General features: G+C 38.4%; 1 protein-coding gene across 1 annotated transcript in view; it reads right to left on the reverse strand.

Annotated features, from left to right (window-relative positions):
• The window catches only part of PDZD8 (PDZ domain containing 8), a 61,576-nt gene that overhangs the window by 23,566 nt on the left and 19,261 nt on the right, over positions 1-18,749 (reverse strand). Inside the window, exon 3 of the mRNA XM_090278668.1 lies at positions 13,104-13,206. Within this exon, the coding sequence (XP_090134794.1) occupies positions 13,104-13,206 (103 nt within the window). The remainder of the gene's footprint in view (positions 1-13,103; positions 13,207-18,749) is intronic.

An 18,749-nucleotide genomic window follows, 5' to 3' on the forward strand; every position in this document is an offset into this window, starting at 1 on the left:
AATTGAACTAACCCAGAGTTTTCATAAAGACTGACATTTTCAAAAAAGCTTTATTTGCTTTCATCTTTCTCTTCCTTTGCTAAGATTAAGGCTGTAAATGGCAAATGGTTAAATGCAGTGCTATCTGCAAGGCGTCTGGCCTTAAACAAATGCCAAAATGCCACCTCGGAAGCATCTCGCCTAATGTATTTATAAATTTGTGTGTCTCGGATGTTCTTACTTGAAATCAAAGTTCTTTAGGGAGCTCTTTTAGACTCTTTGTATGTACATTCAACAATGCGTAGAAAGATCTAAACAGATATTCAGTAAGACTTCAATAATTCTCCAAAACTAAAAGGGAAATAAAATAAGTACAATTTCAGATCACACAGTCACTTTATTTAGGCTACATTAAACTATACACACAGAGTTAGACATTCTTTTGATGTCTTTAATATTATTAATATAATTATTAACATCATAATTATTTATGTACCAAATTTATAAACTAAAGTCCTTACTTTAAAAATAAGGTTTAAAATCTATTTTTAACAAAGGAAATATTGAGCAGTAAATTTCATCCTGTAGATTTCCTCAACCTAAACGTTTTTATTTGGTCAAGATGTACACCAGAGACAGCTTGAAGGGAGAAAAGGAGAGCAATGTGACTCGGTCACACTGAAGCCTGAATGCCTCGGAGACAAAGGGTTGAGGTGAATGTAGGCTCATGGCCAGCCAGCCTGTCGTACCAGAAACACTTATTAAATACCCACTGAACACCAAGTGCCGTGAGCCAAAACAATCACCGCATGTGCTGTAACGGCAGATATTGGTGGAAATAACACTGATCAGACTTTCATACGAATGTAACTGTGAACTCCCAACTGTGATGAGTATTACCAAAGAGTTTTATGGTCATTAGGGAAAGTTCCCCAGAAGAATGATGATTGGCTGCTGCATCAGCCAGGATCTGATGGAACAGAAATCACCAAAGTGTGTGAAAGAGTGGAACTTGAAAACAGGGGAATGTCTACTCAGCAATGGGAAGAACTGAGAACTAAACGGCACAGTGAAGCAACTCAAATATCATCAACAGTCAAAAGTCACACACAAGCCTGGGCTGGAAGAACAGAGGGAGGGTGAGTGTGAGCAGAGGCCAGGGGCTAGAGCATCAGGCAGAAGCTGGAAGCAGGGTGGGCCTTTCCTGTGAGAAGCATGGGGTCATGGAGGAGAAAGAGTGGCTGCCAGACCTATTGTCCAAGGTTGCAGAGAAGAGGAAGAATACCCTGGCTCCTCTAGCCCACTCCCATTTCCCACCAGAGCTTCACATTGGTCAAACCCAGCTGAAAGTCAGCTGACAGTGAGGCTCTGGAAATAGAGCCAAGAGCGGTAAGCCTTCCCCTGATGTAGTGCAGGGGAAGGGCCCAAGAATGTTTGAGGGCAAACAAGCAAGGGCCAGGCACAAGCAGAGATCTGAGGAACGGAGGTAGGTGTAAGTATGCACATGGAGAACTGTGCTGGGGGAAGGAGGCAAACGTACAAAGGCTGCGTAGTGGACAGAGTATAGCACGTATGGAGTGAAAGATGGCCGGCATAGGTAAAGCAGAACGGGAGGGTAGAAGGTAGGGCCAGAGAAGTAGGAAGAGATGAGGCCAGAGGAGGCTTTGCAGGCCACATCAGGGAATCTGTCCTTATTCTAGGAGCTATCATTAAGAAACCATTGGGATTTAAGGAAGCAGTTGATAGGATCAGATTTATATTTCAAAACAATCACTTATCCTGCTCCTCCCACACAGGATATTCATGTTAAGAACTGCAACATGCCAGAAATTCTACTAGGTACAGGACACATAGCATAAAAAGAATACAGCATCTTTGTGCCCCATGAAGTCTACCAGCAAGTTTGTAGCGTGGAGTATTATTAAAGACCCTTTAAGTATCCTCCTTTTAGCATCTATTATCTGATATCAGAAACTTGAGATTCATCTTCATAGCCTCATAGACTTAGTTCCCTGCTCAGTAAATTTGTTGAATATCCTACTGTTTACTTTTTGTATTTATATGCTTCCATTAATCATTCACCCACCTTTGTCTTTTCAGCTGAAGATCACTAATTTTTTCCCATCCATTTATCTTTATATGGCTATCTCACTTCCATGTTAATTTTAGTTCTTTCTCCCCACCTGACCCAGCTGTTATAAATTTCCTGTATTATAGAAACCTGAAATGCACAAATAATTCTGAGAAGAATTTCATGGTTTTTAAATAAGCATATTCATTTTATGACACCTACTCTCATGAAATGTTGACTAATTCAGGATATTACACCTGGTCAAATTTACTGTTTCCCAAATACTTCAGAGAGATCTATCAAGTGATTTGGGAAGATTTGCTGTGGATCTTCATCAAAATCTTTTTGAAAGCTGAAAATGCATTTACTATTTCCATGCTTATTTAGCATCTTCATGTTAGACAGGAATGATTTCCCAATTATATTATTGGGATGGCCAAAAAGTCTGTATGGTTTTTCTGTAAAATAAAAGACACATTTTTCATTTTCACCAATAACTTTATCATTTTGGATATTTTGAGTATGTTGCCTATTCCTTGTGTTGGTAGAACGTTGCCTGTTCTCAGTTAATGCCTCGATTTGATCGCTATCAACTTCAACTGGTCTACCTGACCGCGGAGCATCGTCCTGCGAGAAATCTCCAGGACGAAAACTTCGCAAACCACTTTTGACACTTTTGATCAGTCACGGCACCTTCTCCACACACTGCACAGATCTTTTGTGTTTCAGTTGTGTTTTTACCTTTTTGAAATAATAAAGCATAATATGCTAAAAATGTTGTATATTTTCTTCCATCTATAATATTAAAGTGGCTACACAAAAATTCACCAATTTGATAAGTTTCTTTTTAAATCCACACTGACATGATATGAAAGTTGTCACAATATAATCTAACAAAATTGTTTCGAATGAAGTTAGACAACTAAGTACTACTAGAGCTATCTTATGGAAAAAAATATATAAACTTTTTGGCCAACCCAATATATTTCTTCCCAACTGATTCTCTTTCCTCTACCAATTTTTCCTCTATTCAGTTGCTCTAACCTTTGCTCTGTGAGTAAAAGGAGATCCCCTGGGCTCTATAATAAGGCAGATTGCCTCTGAATCAGGTTCAGTTGTGGGCAATTGAACGTGGCCCATCCATTCAAATCCTATCTACCCAAAGTTTCAGGGCTCTCTCTGCCTCTGTTCTAAAATGATTCCACTATCACCACTCCCAGACTGTCTCCTAATTACTGGAATACCATTCAAAGTCCAGTTTTTGTTGGAAGTAGTGGGACTGAATGGCACAAGTAAGTATACATTCTACCAGCGGAAGACAATGGCTCTCTGTATATGGCAGAAGTATTTCACAGGCCCTACGCATCATTTCCTCAAATATCTTTTTAATTGTAAGAGTATGAAGGAAGTCTGATATAAATTATTTATCTCTTAGAATCAGATCCTTTCAAAAATGAGGGCAGCAACACTGGTGAGAAAGAAAAGATAAAGTCCACGGACTTCCGGCCAAGATGGAGGCTTAGACGGACGCGCTAGGTCTCCCTCTACAACTAGAGAGGAATACAACTACTTCAAAACAAAGGATAACTAGAAATTCCAGAAAATAAAACTACATGGAAGCCCAACATATGAAGTTATAAACCAGCGGCGCCCTTTGGGCAGGTAAGAGCGAAAGGGGGCGGCGCTGTTTGCGGTCGCACCTGGGACAGCGGCGGGGAGAACAACCCCGGCTGCAGTCGAACCCCCGGCAGCTCGCGACCCCAACGCTGGGGAAAGCAGCCACCACATCGCCTTGAACAGTGAGGCCCAGGGGGGCGGGAGGACGGATCCTGGTCTCCTAGCGGAATAACTGTGTGAATCCATCTTGGACCCCCGCCCCCCAAAAAAGCGCCACAGGGCTGCGAAATAGGTCGCGGACAGGCACCGGTCGCTGGCTTGTGACGACAAAGCACCACGGCGCAGCGAGAAAGGTCGCCGAACGGCGCCAGTTGCTGGGTCTTTACGAGTACACAGGCACTGCCCCCTACAGCCGGCCCAAGAAAACAAAACGCATCTGTCAAAATGAGGCAGACAACTATAGAAATCCCGGTGGCACAGCTCACCAGGCAACAGATGGAGAACCTGACAGATGAACAGATAAGAAACCTGTCAGATGCTCAGTTCTGGGCCATTGTTATCAGGTGGCTTACAGAATTCACAAAAGATCTGGAAAAAGATGAGAAAGAAGCGAAAAACACTCATAACGAAAGGAACAAAACCACATACGAGACAGATGGTGAGGAAAAAAAATCCAGAGTTCATTTCAACAAACTGGAATATGGAGAAGGAACAAGCAGTTAACCAATGCAGCGAGAGGAAATGGGAAGCAACGAGGAGAGGATCAGAAACCTCTGGGACAGCTATAAAAGGCCCAACATAAGAATCATTGGTTTGCCAGAGAGCGAGGAAGATGAACTAGAACTTGAAAAATTGAGTGAAAATATAATAAAGGAGAACTTCCCAGACTTGGGGAAGGAAATAGACTTACAGGTCCAGGAAGCACAGAGAGTTCCAAAAAAACTGGACCCAGGGAGAACCACTCCAAGACACATTATAATCAAAATGTCAAAAATTAAAGATAAAGAGAGAATCTTAAAAGCAGCAAGAGAGAAGAAAAGAATTATGTACAAAGGGGTCCCAATTAGACTATCAGCTGACTTCTCAAGGGAGACCCTGCAGGCAAGAAGGGACTGGCAAGAAATATTCAAAGTAATGAAAATCCAAAACCTACAACCACGAATACTCTATCCAGCGAAATTGTCATTCAGAATAGAAGGACAGAGAAAGTGTTTCAAGGACAAAATAAAACTGAAAGAGTTCATTAGATCCAAACCACTGTTATATGAGATGTTAAAGGGACTGGTTTAGAAAAAGGAGGATCAAGACAATGAAATCTAAAATGAAAACTGCATCACAAGAAACAACAGAAGCTAGGGAATTGAAACAAAGGCAAACTAAACAGGCAACGAGAGTGGAAAAAGAACTATAGGTACGGGGAACATATTGGGGGGAGGTCAACAGGGAGGGGGAAGGGGGAGAAGGAGGGAGATGATATAGGAATTAAGGAGCATGGTAGGAGGGAATGGAATAGACAGAGAGAGGTTGAGAAGAACTGTATGCACAACCAATGGACATGATCTAAAAGGGGGGGACAACTGGAGGGAGGGGGGCCACCGGGTGGAGGGGAGCAGAGGGAAGGGAAATTGGCACAAATGTAATATTATAATCAATAAAACACATTAAAAAAAAAAATAAAGTCCAGAATCTAGGAGGTGAATCCTTCTAACTTCATAATTCTGAGTACAGCTGACCCTATCTGAAGCCCTTAGCAGCTGCCAATGGGAAGTTGCCAATTGATACCATATAACCCTCTGAAAGGAACTCTGATTAAGAGTTCCAAATTATTATTTACAGATTCTCCCTAGCTGGTAGCCGAATGCTCTTCAAGGACTTATCCCTCCTTATTTCTCAGGCAGGTCTGAAATATGACATCTAATGCTTTTCACCACAGTTCCCACTGGTTCCCACCTATTAGGCTACATAAGACATGAAGTGCTTCTGCTTCTGTTTATACCAAACACAGGACTGTCCCAGTGTCTCTCTTCTGCCCATCTACTGTGTACATCCAAAGGACCCAAAAGATTCCTAATTCAATCTCCATTCCCAGACAGGAAGAAATCCATATTCTTCCTTTTTCCTCTTTGATAGTCACGTATTTATGCCTTTGTACTGACTTCATAGTTATCTGGATTTTTAACATTGTCTCTAATCACAGAAGGAAAGATTTGGTCTCATATAAAGAATAATTACTTTCAAGAACCCTGAGTAAGGCTGGAAGCAAAGAGAGTAGGGTCAGGATCAGAAATGTACATTAAAAAGCTTGTTTTTTAAAACTGAAGCTCATTTTATCCTTTTATTCAAAATGGAGAACAAGGGAAAGAACTAGACAGACCAGCTGGGTGCCAGCTGGCCCCAATGCCTTTTCCTCTACCCCAGAAATCCCAGGTTCAGAGGTGCCACAGCTCATTTTCACGGTGTTTTCTCTTCTCCCCTAATGGCCTCAAGTGTTCCAGATTGCACAAAGAACAAAACAATCTGTGCGAAGAGGCAGTGTGGATAAATGATAGAAGAGATGACACAGGTGGGACAGGCAGGCTGGCTGAAACAGGCAGAGAGAAGGTAAAAGAAAAGAACATTTACTCATCACCTATTTTTATGTCTGCAACTAAGGGTAAAGTAGCAAGTGGGTGGTCAGTGGTGAGAGAATTCTGGGAGAGTAACACTCAGGGTCTCTCTCCTTAATGCTGTGTGTTTATGTGATATTTACATGATCTGTTTGCTTTACCACACACACAATGATTACATATGCTTTAAATTAACAATGTTTAGTATGTCTGATGCACTTTATTGTGAATTTTATTTGATAAACACTAAAAATTCAAGAGATATATTGTTGTTTTTAGAGTTTCCTACTAAAATATCAATTGTAGACTGAAGCTTTTTAAAAACCTGAACCCCTTAAATTTGTTCATTAGTGAAAGGGAAGCAAATTATCCTCGCCAAATCTGCATATTGTAATGGAATGAAAATAAACTGCCCTGTCTCTTTTGGTGTAGGTGAACTTATTTTTAGTATTGACTACGTCATCTCTTGCAAGATAACCCTCTAATTTTTGTTTAAGCCTAATATCTAATTTATTTGCAACTGAGCTGTCATATTTAATGGGATTCTCATGAGGAATCTTTCCTTATTATTTTTAAAAACAAACACCAAGTACAGGTAACCCCCGCATAACACAGTACTTCTATAACATGGCTAGAGAATTGGGGAAAACTCCTGTATAACATGAAATTAGGGAACTTCCCATACAACACTGAACGTGATAAAATTTTGAACTGCATTAATCTAATAATCTCATCCATCAAAGAAATAAAACCAACAACAATAAATGCTTGTTGGAAAAATAGATGGCTGGAGTCAATTCAAAGTGAAAATCTAATCGAGCCAGCAGAAAACAGGATGGATGCAATAGGAGAACTTGCTAAGTCTTTAGGAGGGGAAGGTTTTGATAATATGACTGTAGAAGATACCCAAGAATTGCTTGTAGAAGAGGGAACTGATGAAGCAATTTTGGTGGAAATGACATCTGGAATGTGCCAAGATAACTTAGGGGACGGTGGCACTGATGAAACTGAAGAAGTTAAACAATTTACTCTAAAAAGCATAAAGAAAGGCCTAGACTTAGCCAAACAGTTAGAGCCATATTTCTTAAGTGAAGATCCTGCACTGAAAGGGGCGCAAAGTTTAAGAGAGAACTTCAAAAGTACTAGCACCGTATAACGAAATTTATAAGGATCTCTCAGCTAAAAGCAAGCAATCTAAAACAACAGACTTTTTGCAAAAAGTAGAGCACAGATATCAAGATAATGCTGAAGACAGTTCAGAGGACGAGGATATCTTGTCAAAAGGAAAATGCATTCGGTTAATGGAGCTTAGTAGTGATGACGAGAAAACATTACCTAATTTATATTAATATGTAATACTTTTGATGAAAATTGTATTAATAAAGATATTTCCCTTAATTATAAAATATATGATTTTGTAGTTTTTGAAAGCTGACCCCCCCTTTCTGTACTAGTTCTCTGTTTCGTATAACACGGATTCGCATAACACGGCATTTGTTAGGGACCTAACGACCGTGTTATACGGGGGTGACCTGTACGTCATCGAGCCTCTGCGCTCTTTTATTTTGCAAGTGAGATTGACCTGAGTGGATTTCTAACGAAGCAGAAAGTAAGCTTTAGGAAAGCTATTTAAATTATTTTTTTCAATTATTCCCTGATATCCTAGTTTAAGAAAATTTCTCTTAAAAATTAAAAATCATCAAAGAGATATAATGTTTTTCTTGTGGCAAGACTGCAGACTCATCACCTAAAAGGTATTCATAACCCTTTTCTCTTACCTTCTGCTTCTAAAAAGGCTGAAAAACTACAACGATTTTCCATATTTCCTTCCTGCTGGGGGACACCGCATGACTCAGTTCTAACCAATGAGATAGAAAGTGGAAATCCCCGGGGGGAGCTCCCAGGAAAGAATGTAAAAAGAACAAAACCTGATGCCGTGTGCCTCTGGCATGCCTTACACATCGCTCATTTTCTTGAAAGGTCCACACCTGGGGGTGCATTAGATGTTCTGCAACCATGAGAACAAAACCCCCATACCAAGGATGACAGAGGAGAAAGCCAGTAAGAGTCAGGCTCCTTGATTACATACTAACCCAGGGCTTATCACATAAGACAGGTTTCTTTTTTGCGTAAGCCACGTTCATTAGATTTTGCTAATACTTACAGCTAATGCATTACAACTGTTCCTTCTCCACCCCCAACATTTGTGAAAGTATTACAAATCTAAAGTTTTCTGTCAATTATTGATCTTCCCCTATTAATGGCATGATAAGGTACATTACAGTGCTTTGAAAGATCAAAGGAATATTAAAAACATGGAAGGAATTAAGTTTCTTCCATTCTGCATATTCACTGAAATTAGTGACTGAGTAAATTTCAACTTTTAAAAAACAAATTTAATCCTGAAGATTGTATTTATAAAAAGCTTCCAAACTCATCAAACACTTTAGCATACTTATTTTTTAATGATGCTCTTTTTTCAGTCCAAATTTACAATATATTCCAAGTTTTCAAATCCTATTCTGCAATGTTTTATGTACTCTTGAAGAACACTCTAATTCGCCTCCCTAGAGTTATTAAATTCAGACATATGTAATTTAATGCCTGAAGACATTTAACTGCTGCTGACATTTTTGACACCAGATGTAATTAGTAACTAGTTATTTCTCCAAAACTACCTATGACATATGCCAAGATCTAAAATTATGACATGATTAAAGTCTCACTAACCTTTGCTATAAAATATTAAAGGTGTCTCATCTCATACAATAAGGAAAACTGAAAATGCCAACAGCAATGACAATTATGACTATTTCACACCTGGACAAAGCAATAATAATGCTCTTTCGTGTACTTATGTATTTCAGAACAAATTGTAAAGCTGGTTACTTTATTCCTTTGAGGAGTTGCTTCAAATTGGCCGAGATGTAACTTAAAACAAAGTTAAGGCATAACAACCACCAAAAAAGAGAATTTCCTAAAAACCATTATTTTGACCATGTCATTCCCATGTTCAACATCTTCAATAGCTCCCAAGTGCTTTCATAAATTCAAACTCTGTGGGCCAAGCATCCTTCCTTTCTAGCTTTACTTCTCCCTATGTTCCCACTCTGATCAACATTATTTATTCCAAAAGAATTTCACACTGCTTAATTTTTATATAAGTATGTTCACAACAGTTAGTATTGCATAAAGAAATTGGAAACAATTGAAAAGTTAAGGGAACATCTATAAAAAATACCACATAACCATTAAAAGTCATGTTCTTCAAGAGCATGACCATTTGCTGACAGCCTATTTTAAAAATTGAGAATTGTGCCCTGGCTGGTGTAGCTCAATGGATTGAGCACCAGCCTGTGAACCAAAGGGTCACCAGTTCAATTCCCAGTCAGGGCACATGGCTAGGTTGCTGGCCAGGTCTCCACTGGGTATTCATGAGTGGCAACCACACAATAATGTTTTTCTCTCTCTCTTTCTTTCTCCTTTCCCCTTACTCTAGAAATAAATAAATAAAATCTTTAAAAATATATCGTTGGCAGCCGTCCGTCTCGAGAGACGATGGTGTAGCTTCTTAAGAGTCTATCTGCACCGCCGAGAATGGCTGTGCAGTCCGACTCGGGAGTGACACGGTATCTGTCTCCTCCCGTGTTGAATCGACATCTTGTGATGACGCTGGAGTGTCCTCTCCAGTGAAGCTGAAGCTACAGAGCCTGGGCAGGGTGATATGGAGGGTCTGCTGTTGCCCATGCAGCAGACCCTCCCTCTCTTCGCAGCTGAAGGGTCCAAGGGAAAGACGGAGTCAATACAGCTTGGCTTCAGGTGCGCCGCAGGAGTTGCCGGTGTTGACTACAACGTCAAACCGCCTTAGGGACTCCGGCTCCGGATTATCTGTCGGGGTTTACTCCCTTAGCCTTTCCCCTGAAGAGGTATGCCGCAAGGCAGCGGAGGTTTTTTGGAGTCAGAGTTTTCCTTCTCTGATGTGCCCTGACTGGAAGATCGAACCAGCGGCACTTAGCTCGCAGGCCGACGCTCAGTCCACTGAGCCAAACCAGCCAGGGCTTTTAAAAATATAAATAAGTAAATAAGAACTGTGATTATTTTAAAAAATGCTATGAAGAATAAAATAGACTATTTTAGAAATACCAAAAGGCATATTACTATTACTATAAAAGAGGTAGGTAAATACAATTCAAAAGTACCTATTCACCAGTATACTGAAGACATAATAAGCAGTTTTCTTAAATATTGGCTATAAATAATAATCATGTAATTGGCTATACTGCCACCAAGAGCTAAATGTGATAGAAATAGCTAAATACCTAAGTTATTAAGTACATCTTTAAAGAATACCACTATAATTCATTCCTGCAAAAAACTATTGATGTGCTGAGTAGATCTTATCTTTAAAGACTAGAAGTAACCCAAGACATTTTGAAATTCCAAGAAGCACTCTTGGAGTTTTATTATTACCAAACCCATAATATTTCCAGGATATGCTTAGTATATAAAATAAAGCTTCTTAAAAAATAAAAATAGACTGTAGGTTCCTTTATGACACAGACATTTTTTTTTCCCTATTTAAGACATAAAATTCTGGGATTTTATTTCCAATACAAAACTTCATGGACTTAATAAAGGAATTTTGTAGACAACAGTTTGATAAATTCTCTAAATCTTTAATAATCTACTGGATTTATGCAAATTCTAAGAAGTATATCATAATTCCTATTAAAATTTCTATGCAGAATATTCAGAAAATCCCAACTCAACTTTGGAAAAAAGTTAATAACTAGTGACAATTTTTATTTATTTAAGAACCCAAAGAACCCAAGTTCAATTAGAAAATGTTGAGAATAGTTTTTATTATTAATTCCAGCACTTAAAATATTTTAAAAGCCTTTAAAAGTCTTGCAATTTAGGTGACAGTCTCTTTTGAGATGTCAAAAAAGAAACCAGAATGTGAAGTCCTTCACACACCAAAAGTACAGGTCTGTCCAGAAGAAGTCCAGCCATTGTTAATATAATGAAAACGGTTTGCGCAACACTGATGTAACCTGGCAGCCAAGGAGAGTGGACTGGAATGCGCATGTGTAAACAATGATGACTTCACTGTACTAGTCAGTGGGGACGGTAGACGTCACTGAGTGAGCATGTGCACTGTGTGGCCATTGCATTCAAAATGACTGAGCAAGTAGGGCAACAAATCTGCATCATATTTTGCATTAAGCTTCAACATTCCTCCATGGAAACTATTCAGCTGATTCAGAAGGCCATGACAATGGGCAACTGGTGACTGGCAGTCTCATCACGACAACATGCCCGCTCATGCATCACGTCTTGTGCAGAGCTCTTTGGCGAAACATCATATCACCCAGGTGACTCAGCCCTACTATAGTGCAGATTTGATGCCCTGTGACTTCTGGCCTTTCCCAAAATTAAAATCACCCTTGAAAGAGAAGAGATTTCAGACTATCGATGAGATTCAGGAAATAAAACGGGGCAACTGATGGTGACTGGGAGAACTGTGTGAGGTCTCACGGTGCCTACTTGAAAGGGGACTGAGACATCACTGTCCTATGTACAGTGTTTCTTGTACCTTGTATTTTCTTCAATAGATGTCTCTATTTTTCATATTACATGACTGCGTACTTTCTGGACAGATCTCGTACATTCCAAATCTGCTCTTGTCTTTTTTCCGTTTCCTGGGCTACCACCTAAAAATTAAAACCTCACCTGAATGCCTCCTAACTGACCTCTCTTTAGGTTCACTCTTGTCCTTTCTTTATACAGGCAGAACATTTTTTACAAAATGTACACAAGGTCTTGTCACTCTTTATCTTGAAACTATCCCACCACAGATAACAAAGTTGAAACTCCTTGCCATGCCCTATCTATATGATTAAACATGACGCCACCTCACTTATCATGCTCTAGCTATACTAGCCTTCTTTCTGGTCCTCAGACACACCTGCCTTCACCTCTGCTCTTCCCTTCGCTTGAAAAATCTTCCACTTCCTCATTCCCCCACACTCTCCACACGGCTCGCTTCTCCTCACGACTGGGCCTCGTCTCCAGTGCAAGGTTTCAGATTTAGCGAATAAAAATAGGGGCTACTTATACTAAAAATAAATAAATAAATAAATAAAATTATTCATTGTTTATCTTAAATTCAAATTTAACTGAGCATCCACTCCAGGGTCATCTTTTTAGAGAAATTCCTGATTATCCCCAGATCTAAAGAGTCTCCTTACTCCTTCATCATAACCCTATTTTCTTTATTGTTCTTATCAATCTCTGGAAATTTCTTTGCTCACATCTTTGATTTACTCGTTTATTGCTATGTTCTTCCTCCATCGTATAATGCATAGGTCATTTCCCCTCTCATTGAACCCTCACACCAAACTCCTACCCTATGTTAGCACCCCCAAAACAGGGTCTTTTACTGTTTTTAATTATTTCCCTAGCATCTAACACAATGCCTAGTACAAAGTAAGCACATAAACATCTGCTGAATGAATGAATGCTCTGAACTTATATGCTTTCGAAGGTGTTTAGAATTATTTCTAATTCCATACCTGTGAAACAATTTTAAAATTCTGGAAGGAAAATTCGTCAGACTGAATTTCTTATGCAAGCAAACAATCTGAATGACATAGTTTTATGTGGATCATTCATTATTGATATTGTACTGTAACAGGACAAATAAATAAAAGCTGTTTGTAATTATTTGCACATGACCAAAAGTAACTAGGAATATAGAAATATTTATAAAAGTATGCTTATAGAATACAAGTTTTAAACTGATATAAAACTATGCAAATCAATTTTACCGTCTTAATGGAACTCCTCTGTTTTTCTTCCCAAACACCACTGCTCAACTCAAGTGTGCAATGAATATTTGCCTCTCTGTCATATGATCCAAAAATGAGCAACCTGCAGAATAAAAATACAAGGAGACTATTATACCAATTGTATGCATAAAATTTTTCTTTCAGATTATCATACCAAGAAGCAATAAATTACGCCATTGCTATCATAATTTTGAAAGCAGAAAAAAAAATTAAATCAAAATACTTGGTACACCCTCTAGTGGAAAAGTGAAGTAAAGCTAAAATAAGGTGAATTCCAGGACAAGCTGTTTTTCAGCAGCTAAATCAAACAAACATAAAATGAGGAAAACAAATTGACTGGGTATCTATACAAGAGCTATCCAACTTCAATCTGTTGAATTAAAAAAGTTGTAGAATAATGTCTATAGTACAGCGATTTTCAACAAGTGTGCCCCAAGAATTTTTAAAACATGTTATCCCCGAATATTTAGTCAGGGGCACTGGCCCCTTTTCCCTTAGAGTGTCGAGAAAAAGAAATGAGAAAGCCAACGCAATGATAGCCATCCAGTGTGAGTTAATCAAAATTATACCTATTTTTTTGGTTAGATTTGCAAAAAGCAATATTTTTTTCGTGTGCCATAGATTTTTAGTAATTAGTTTATGTGTACCATGAGATAAAAAAGGTTGAAAATTGCTGGTATAGTACAATAACATCTCTGTAAAGTTAAACAGATATAAAATAGTACAATATAGTTGGTTATGAACACACACACATACACTTAATTATGAACACACACACACACAGTTGTTAAACAGTGCTTAATAACCTATTGCCAAAAATATTAAGACTCATAATGATAAAATACTATGTTTAGAAAAATGAGAATTTTGATTTAGCAAGGCTTTGCTGCCACCATCTGGTTAAAAGAGCAAACTACAGACAGGCCTTCACTACTATGCAGAGAAGGCCACTATGCAGCACCGGCTAGTGCTCCCAAATTCCCAAAAGATATTAATCTTCACGATTCAGGGATAAGAAAGCACAATTCTTGGAAGCCTCTCCTGAAATTGTAAGCTAGTCTGTATTTTTCATATCACCACTTTTATGTTTTTAAAAAGAATAACAAAATATTAACTCAAAAATGAATCACAGACCTAAATGTAAGAGAAAACATAAAAGTAAATCTTTGTAACTTTGGATTAGGCAATGGCTTCTTAAGATAGGGCACCAAAAGCACAAGTAGCAAACAGATAAATGGGACTTCACTGAAATGAAAACCTTTGTGCTTCAAAGGACACCACCAAGTAAGTGAAAAGATAATCCACAGAATGGGAAAAAATATTGCAAATCATGTGGGCCTGTGTCCTTGTTAAGGATCTTTAGTCTCAACAAAGAATGTATAGCAATGTACTCTGAAGACCATCAGGCTAGATCTGGGAGAGTTCTAGACCTCTAATATGTAGTGATGGGGGGACAGGCTCCTCTGTGCTGAAAGAGGTCCATGGCTGACTGACTGGGATGTAACCTGTGTGCTCAAAATTGAGGTGCTCTGAATGAGAGGAAATCTACTGCCAAGTCTCACAGACATTGTTCCCATTCAAGAAAAAAATATTCCTGCTGAACCACATACTCTCCCATTTCTTATATGATATTGAGCTCCATCATAACCTTATGGGACCACCATCATATATGTGGTCCATTGTTGATCAAAACGCAGTGATGCAGCATGGGACTGTACAGTACTCGACCACACACCCTCAATCTTGGGTAGCGTAGAGAAGACTGCAAATAAATCCTGAATTCCTTTTAGTAAGTATGTTCTCTGAATTTGTATGAATAAAGCAATTCTGAAATTACTGGAGATGTATTACAGAACTGAGCAAATGAGCAAAAGTGCTGATGTTACTGGAGTCAGGATTCAAGGGACTTAAAAATATGAAAAAGGAAGAAGAAAGAAGCAAGGCAAGGAACAACCCTAAGATGAACTGGAATTGGAAGTATCAGGTGAACTCATGATTTCTAAATTGTGTATATGTATGCATACATGTATAAGTGTCTACACATATATGTATTTCACAACGCTGTCCATTGAAGGAATCTATGAATATATGAAGTAGAAATGAACAACCTAACAACTAGATCTTAATTTCTAATATTATTCTCTATTAGAAACTTCCGGCCAAGATGGAGGCCTAGACAGATATGCTGGATCTCCCTCCACAACTCAGAAGGAATACAACTACCTCAAAACTAGAGACAACCAGAAGTTTCAGAAAATTGAGCTGCATGGAAGTCCAACAAACAGATATAAAGAAGAAATACTCATCCAGACAGCGCCACAACGTGGTGAAACGAGTTGTCCGGCACTGACAAATACCTAAGGCTCCGCCCCTTACAATGTAACAGGAGCCACAGCTCTACCTAAGACACAGAGGCAAACAAACACAGGAGCCTGTCAAGATGAGGAGACAGAGAAGTATGGCCCAAAAGAGGAAACAGATCAAGGTTCCAGTGGGAGAACTAAGTGACGAGGAGATAGCCAACCTAACAGATGCAGAATTCAAAACACTGATGATAAAGATGCTCACAGGCTTGATACACTTGAGTATGGCAAACACATAAGGGAAGTGAAGGCTATGCTAAGTGAAACGAAGAAAAATCCACACAAAACCAATGGTGAAGGGAAGGAAACCGGAGTTCAAATCAATGATTTGGAATATAAGGAAGAAAAAAAAAATTCAACCAGAACAGAATGAGTAAACAAGAATTGAAAAAAATGAGGAGAGGCTTGGGAACCTCTGGTGCCAACGTCCGAATCATAGGGGTGCCAGAGGGAGAGGAGGAAGAGCAAGAAATAGAAAGCTTATGTGAAAAAATAATGAAGGAAAACTTCCCAAATTTGGTGAAGGAAATAGACATACAAGTCCAGGAAGCACAGAGAGACCCAAACAAGATGGATCCAAAGAGGACCACACCAAGACACATCATCATTAAAATGCCAAAGGTTAAAGATAAAAAGAGTCTTAAAAGCAGCAAGAGAAAAGTAGAGAGTATCCTACAAAGGGGTGTCTATAAGACTATCAGCTGATTTCTCAAAACAAACTTTGCAGGCAAGAAGGGACTGGCAAGAAGTATTCAAAGTGATGAAAAGCAAGGACCTATAACCAAGATTACTCTATCCAGCAAAGCTATCATTTAGAATGGAAGGGCAGATGAAGTGCTTCCCAGATAAGGTAAAGCCAGAAGAGTTCATCATCACCAAGCCATTATTATATGAAACGTAAAAGGGACTTATTTAAGAAAAAGAAGATCAAAACTATGAACACTGAAATGACAACAAACTCAAAACTATCAACAACTGAATCTAAAAAATAAAAACAAAATCCAACTAAGCAAACCAGAATGAGAACAGAATCATAGGTATGGGGATCATTTGGAGGTTATCAGCTCCAAATGAGGAGAGGGAGAAAAATAGGGAAATGGTGCAGGGATTAAGAAGCATAATGGTTGGTACAAAATAGATAGGGAAGTTAAGAATAATGTAGGAAAGGGGGAAGCCAAAGAACTTATATTCATGACACACGGACATGAACTAAGGGGGGTGGGATTGTTGGGGGAAGGGAGATATTGGGCAGAGGGGAGCAAAGGGGAAAAAAATCGGGACTACTATGACAACATAATCAATAAAATATACTCAAAAGAAAAAAAAAAGAAAAGGAATCAGGGCTTTTTGGTAAAACAGCTGATTACAGAACCACAGCAGAGAAGATAGAAAATGAACCTGGAATAGCTTGTTATACAAGAAAGTAACGAAGATCTCAATAAAAAACAAACAAATAAATAAATAATAAAAGAAAAAAAAGAAGAAGAAAGAAAAGACAGGGTCATGTCACAAGAATACAGAACCAGTTTGAAGGGATTCCTTGTGGCCAAATCAGGGACAATTCACACACAAAATAAGATAGTAAAAAATTATTACCACTGAAAAATACAGAAACCCATGGCTCTGTGTTGATAATAGATAATTGGACAATAAGGTAGGACTCTTGGTAATAGAGCAGAATGTCAACTGCTATAATTTTCTGTACTTGTGTTAACATTAAAAAAAATTTTAAGTGATTTATTTTTGGAACCCAGTTAAACAAAACAATATTCTAAAAGCTGCTAAGAAACTACAGGCTTTAGAACAGTGTAAGTGTGACTGAGTAAAGAAGTGACCTTAATTAGAATCTTCTATCTATAATTAGGACAGGCTATAACCTAAATACACCACTTTGGAGTACAGAACTCTCACACAACAAAACATTATAGGCTTTGCCTTCACTGACTATAATCTTGTTTGTTTTTAAAAATATAACTGGTTGATAAAAACAGCCAAAGAAAAGCAAAGGAAAGAAAATGTATCCATTACATAAATGGATACATGAAATGTCACATAAGAATGTATGTGAAAAATCCCACCTAGAATTTGGTGCCAAATCTCTTTTCCCTGAAGAATATGTACAGTTTATCAGAAAATGAGAGCTAAACAATCTATTGTTTTCTTTACTGCCAGAAAATTGATCTTCTCTTCTCTATATGGTTGTTTTTAATCGAATTTATCTTCTATTTAACTGCACATGAGCATATTCTCTTTGCAAAATACTTCCGATCCTTTAAGACTATAAATTATAAATTAAAAAGTCTTAATAATATGGTTGTAACACTAATGTGCAGTAATTTAGTTTTCTAATAACACACTACAAATACAGCAACTGAGTTCATCAGTGACTCAAAAAAATCAACTTCAGTTCATCATAAAAAACAATGCTGGAACCAATTTTTACAAACAAAAGTGTGTTTTCATCCCCACACTTTAAGAAAGATTTTATTTAGTTAGTTTTAAAAAGAGGGGACAGGAGAGAGAAAGAGAGGGAGAGAAACTTCAATGTGGGAGCGAGACGTGGACCGGTCGCTCTCGCGCGCCCCCAGCTGGTAACCCGGCCCACAATTCAGGCAGGTGCCCTGACTGGGAACTGAACCTCAACTTTTTGTTCGAAGGCCGGTGCTCAATCCACTGAGCCACACCAGCAAGGTCCCATCCCCAAACTTTTAATTGGGAAGCTCAAATAGTTAGGAAAGAGCCTCCTTTTACAGTGTGAGACCCTTTTAAATTAATTAAATTCAAATTCCCATTCTCACAATCAAATACGCAAAAAAGAACAGGTTTGTTCCAAGATTTGTTTTCTTCATGAAGGCATAATGATAATATTGTAGACGCTATATTTACTGCAGGCTTACTATGTGGTTGGCACTGTGGTTTATTTACCTATCTCTGATCACAGCACCAACAAGGTAGCAGCCTTGCCTATTTTACAGACGTGTCACTTGCCTAAGAACATACAACAAACAGTAAGGGTACATAGCTAGGATGTAATGACAGCACTTTCTAATTCAAAAGTCAGTATTATTTCCACTTCATGTTGCCTCCTGAAGCATAGTTTCCTGTTGTACAACTCTAATATTCTCAATAAACAGTGTGTTTTCTATGAATACTTCTACTTTTTCCCTCACTGGCAAAGTTCACTTTCAAAACTTTATAACAGGTAAGTTTGATGAATGAGTAAATAAATAATTTCATTAAAGGCTATCTTTACCAGTTTGTA

Source organism: Furipterus horrens, unplaced genomic scaffold (assembly GCF_987537825.1).
Source record: "Furipterus horrens unplaced genomic scaffold, mFurHor1.1.pri manual_scaffold_5, whole genome shotgun sequence".
NCBI lineage: Eukaryota > Metazoa > Chordata > Mammalia > Chiroptera > Furipteridae > Furipterus > Furipterus horrens.